Genomic DNA, 3,509 nt, shown 5'->3' with positions numbered 1-3,509 from the left:
AGAAATTCCAGTTGGCCAGTGGGGACATTCCACCAGGGCACTATTTACCTAACTTGATGAGCCAGGGTCTTCCACAAGGAGTTCAGTTCCATGGGCAATGACCTAATAAAGTTATTCTACCAGGGTAGGTTGAACTGTGTCAACGAAGGTAAACTGCAGTGTTTGAAAAGACCAGTTAACTAATGCTATGGCCCCTAGGAAAGCTATAAAAACTCAGCTCCCACTGGCTTCATAGTGCTGCTCAGCCACTGATCTCTGGGGATCTATCCTCCAACTTCCCACTGTGGGATGTCTGACCTTGAACCTCCAGGGACACTGAGCAGAGTGCATCTGGGGTGTGAATCCCCGGGCAGGGATTCTTCAGCTGACTAGCCTGAGAATGAGAAAAACAGCAGATCAGTTACCAGTGTGGACATCAATGTCCAACTTACACTGTTGCCTCTGGCGAGCTGCACCTCCTGTAAAATCCTCTCTGAGTCAACTTTCAATACAATTAGGTTCTGATTAGTGTAAATAGTTAAGGGGAGTGCTGAATCCTGTGTAGTGGCATTATTCAAATTCACACTGTGTATTTCCATTGGGCTAGAAAGCAATGATTCTATTTTACATAATTATACCCTCAAATAGTACAAATTTAGATAAATACAATCACTTCAAGGGGCTCATTATTTACAATAATGCAAACTTCATAGACTATAGGGTTGTTTTCTTGTCTTGTCTCTCTCCCTCCTTCCTCCCTTCTCCTGTGCACCTTTTGGGGGTGCCAGCTTATCAATACCTCATTACAATTATTCTTTCCGCATTGTGACTTTCCCTATCACAGTTTTGATATATCAAAGATCGGCATAAAAAATTAAATGGGAATTTTGGGGAGTTTTGCAGAAGTTGTAGATGACATACAAAGGCCAGCCAGCCATATAGAAAAAGTTTAGAAACTCAGAAATGCATAAAATATATGTATAGTATTGTATAATATCAACATGCTTTATCATTTAATACCATAGCATTTCAGATTTCTTCTCTGGTACAAAGGGAGGGCCAAAAAATTGTATGTGGATTTTCCAGATCTCAAGGGCGCCACACCCCTAACCCTGTGGTCTGGAGGGATAACTGTATCTTATTGTTGGGGATAGGGATAGTCACTGGACCTGTGATTTCATTGGAACTCCAGGTGAGCAAACTCCCTCTACCAATGCAGGTCAACCCCTTCTCTGACACTTGGAGCCTAATAGAGTTACCTAGAGTTCTGGTAAGTGACTGCCCCAAGGTCACACAGCCATGTGTCATAGGCCAGATTTGAGCCCAGGACTTCCTGACTCTGAGGTCAGCCTTAGAGACTCCATATCTACTACAGTAGATTGCTGCTATTATCTTCATACCAAAAAAAGTTTGTTTTCTTTTTAGTGTTAACAATAAGTGCTTTTGAGAAGGTAGAGATGCTTATAACTTTTGATGTCAGAAGCCTAAATAGGAGTTAATGAGCCATGACAACAGGGAAGCCAGGATCAGGGACTCAGGTGACTTTTGTCTCCCCCTCTGTCTCTGTGACCGAAGACTTCTGAGCATCCTCTGTCCCCTCCACTCCAACGCCTCCGAGCATATTTTTCCAACGGGTCAGACATTTCCTGGCAGAGGAACGGATCTCCCTGCTTCGCAGGGCATAGATAATGGGGTTCACCATGGAATTGACCAGGCATAACATGGAACAAAAAGCAAAGACCTTCTTAATGTGTTCGTTCATTGAGGCGGCCAGACTGTAAACCATGAGGGTCAGCACAGGCAGCCAGCAGAGAACCAGCACCATCAGCACCACTCCCAGGGTCTTGGCCAACCTCACATCTAGCCGCATCCGAGACAGACCCATCAACCTCCTCTGCTGGTACACGACCAGATTGGTCGTGTGCTGGTAGGCCTTCCATAGGACATAGGCATAGGTGTAGATAATGGCAACAAGCAGAATGCCAATGAGCACGATCCAGCTCAAAAGGTAGTCATTGGGAATTAGGGGAAAGAGTTCAGAGCAGGGTCGAGGGCAGCAGGTCCACCCCATGAGTGGTAGGTAGGAGACCACCATGGCCATGGTCCACATGGCTGCGAGCGTGGCCAGAGCCCTTCCCCGGGTGAGCAGGGCCTTGTATTTGGCAGGGTGGCTCAGGCAGAGGTAGCGGTCGATGGCAGTCAGCAGCAGGCTGCCCACAGAGCCCGTGAAGGTCATGGTGACACCCCCAAGCTTCAGGAGGAAGGTACTCCTTGATTCTTCCTGGTGGAAGACATGGAATTTTACAAAGCTGATGACAAAGACCAGACTGGCGAGGAAGTCAGCCCCTGCTAGGCTGCTAATGAACAGGTAGGAGGGTTTTCTGCGGAGCCTTGGGGAGGACAGGATGAGGAAGAACACAACGGCATTCTCCAGAACACACAGGATGCCCAGGAGGGAACAGAGAACCGCGATGGCCGTCTTCTGGGGAAAATCCAGTACCATGTAGTCCCGTAAGGCATCAAAATCCAAGTGTTCTTGGGAGGAATTGGCAGAGTTCCAGCACGTGTCCATGGTGGGCCTGGGTCTCTTAGACCTCTGTAGAAGGAACAAACATGAAGAAAGAAGCCATTAGATGCTCTACCCTGCTCCAGGGACTCAGGAGATGTGACCAAGCCATTGGAAAGGGCAGCTCCCAAACAGAGAGAGCCAGGGAACAATTTGTCTCCTACAGCCCCGTCTCTGTTCTGCATCCTTTTCTTCTCTATCTGGTGGTATTCTCCCAAGTTCTAGATTCCTTGGCCCCCAAGGTTCTTCCTTACTCTTCTACATCACCACAGGCCCTTTGCACATTTAACCATCCCCAGGTGTAAATCACTGATACTCAAAGTGAATTGTCATTGTAATTGTTAACCTAGGCTCTTGGTGGAGACCTAAGGCTCTACTCCTATAACACATGGATATTATAAGCCCTTATAGTTCTCCATCATGTTTTATTGCTATCCCTGCAGAATTCAAAGGTGGGCCAGGAAGTGAGAGAGAGAAGTCATGACTCTAGGGGCCCAAGAGTATAGATAATGATACAGCAAGAAGGGACCTTTAGAATGAAGAATGTTAGAACTGGAACAGACCTAGAACAGAGAATGTCAGAGTTGGGAGGGCCCTTAGAACACAGGATGTCAGAGCTGGGAGGGCCCTCAGAACACAGGATGTCAGAGCTGGGAGGGCCCTCAGAACACAGGATGTCAGGGCTGGGAGGGACCTGAGAACACAGGATGTCAGAGCTGGGAGGGCCCTTAGAACCCAGGGTGTCAGAGCAGGGAGGGCCCTTAGAACACAGGATGTCAGAGCTGGGAGGGCCCTCAGAACACAGGATGTCAGAGCTGGGAGGGACCTGAGAACACAGGATGTCAGAGCTGGGAGGACCCTCAGAACACAGGATGTCAGGGCTGGGAGGGCCCTCAGAACACAGGATGTCAGAGCTGGGAGGGCCCTCAGAACACAGGATGTCAGAGCTGGGAGGGGTCTTAGA

General features: G+C 48.2%; 1 protein-coding gene across 1 annotated transcript; it reads right to left on the bottom strand.

The window, feature by feature from the left end:
• Nucleotides 1–1,513: 1,513 nt before the first annotated feature.
• Nucleotides 1,514–2,551, bottom strand: CNR2 (cannabinoid receptor 2). Its single transcript, XM_069078771.1, has one exon. It carries the CDS (start codon nucleotides 2,549–2,551, stop codon nucleotides 1,514–1,516), a length of 1,038 nt encoding a protein of 345 aa, XP_068934872.1.
• Nucleotides 2,552–3,509: the final 958 nt, after the last annotated feature.

Source organism: Petaurus breviceps, unplaced genomic scaffold, assembly GCF_028583685.1.
Source record: "Petaurus breviceps papuanus isolate PSGF00001 unplaced genomic scaffold, PetGlider_PUasm1.0 91041, whole genome shotgun sequence".
NCBI lineage: Eukaryota > Metazoa > Chordata > Mammalia > Diprotodontia > Petauridae > Petaurus > Petaurus breviceps.
This window is presented reverse-complemented; position numbering and strand designations above follow the sequence as displayed.

Bases quoted from the DNA above. Each gene is read 5' to 3' on its own strand.
- CNR2 (XM_069078771.1), bottom strand. From the start codon at position 2,551: ATGGACACGTGCTGGAACTCTGCCAATTCCTCCCAAGAACACTTGGAT.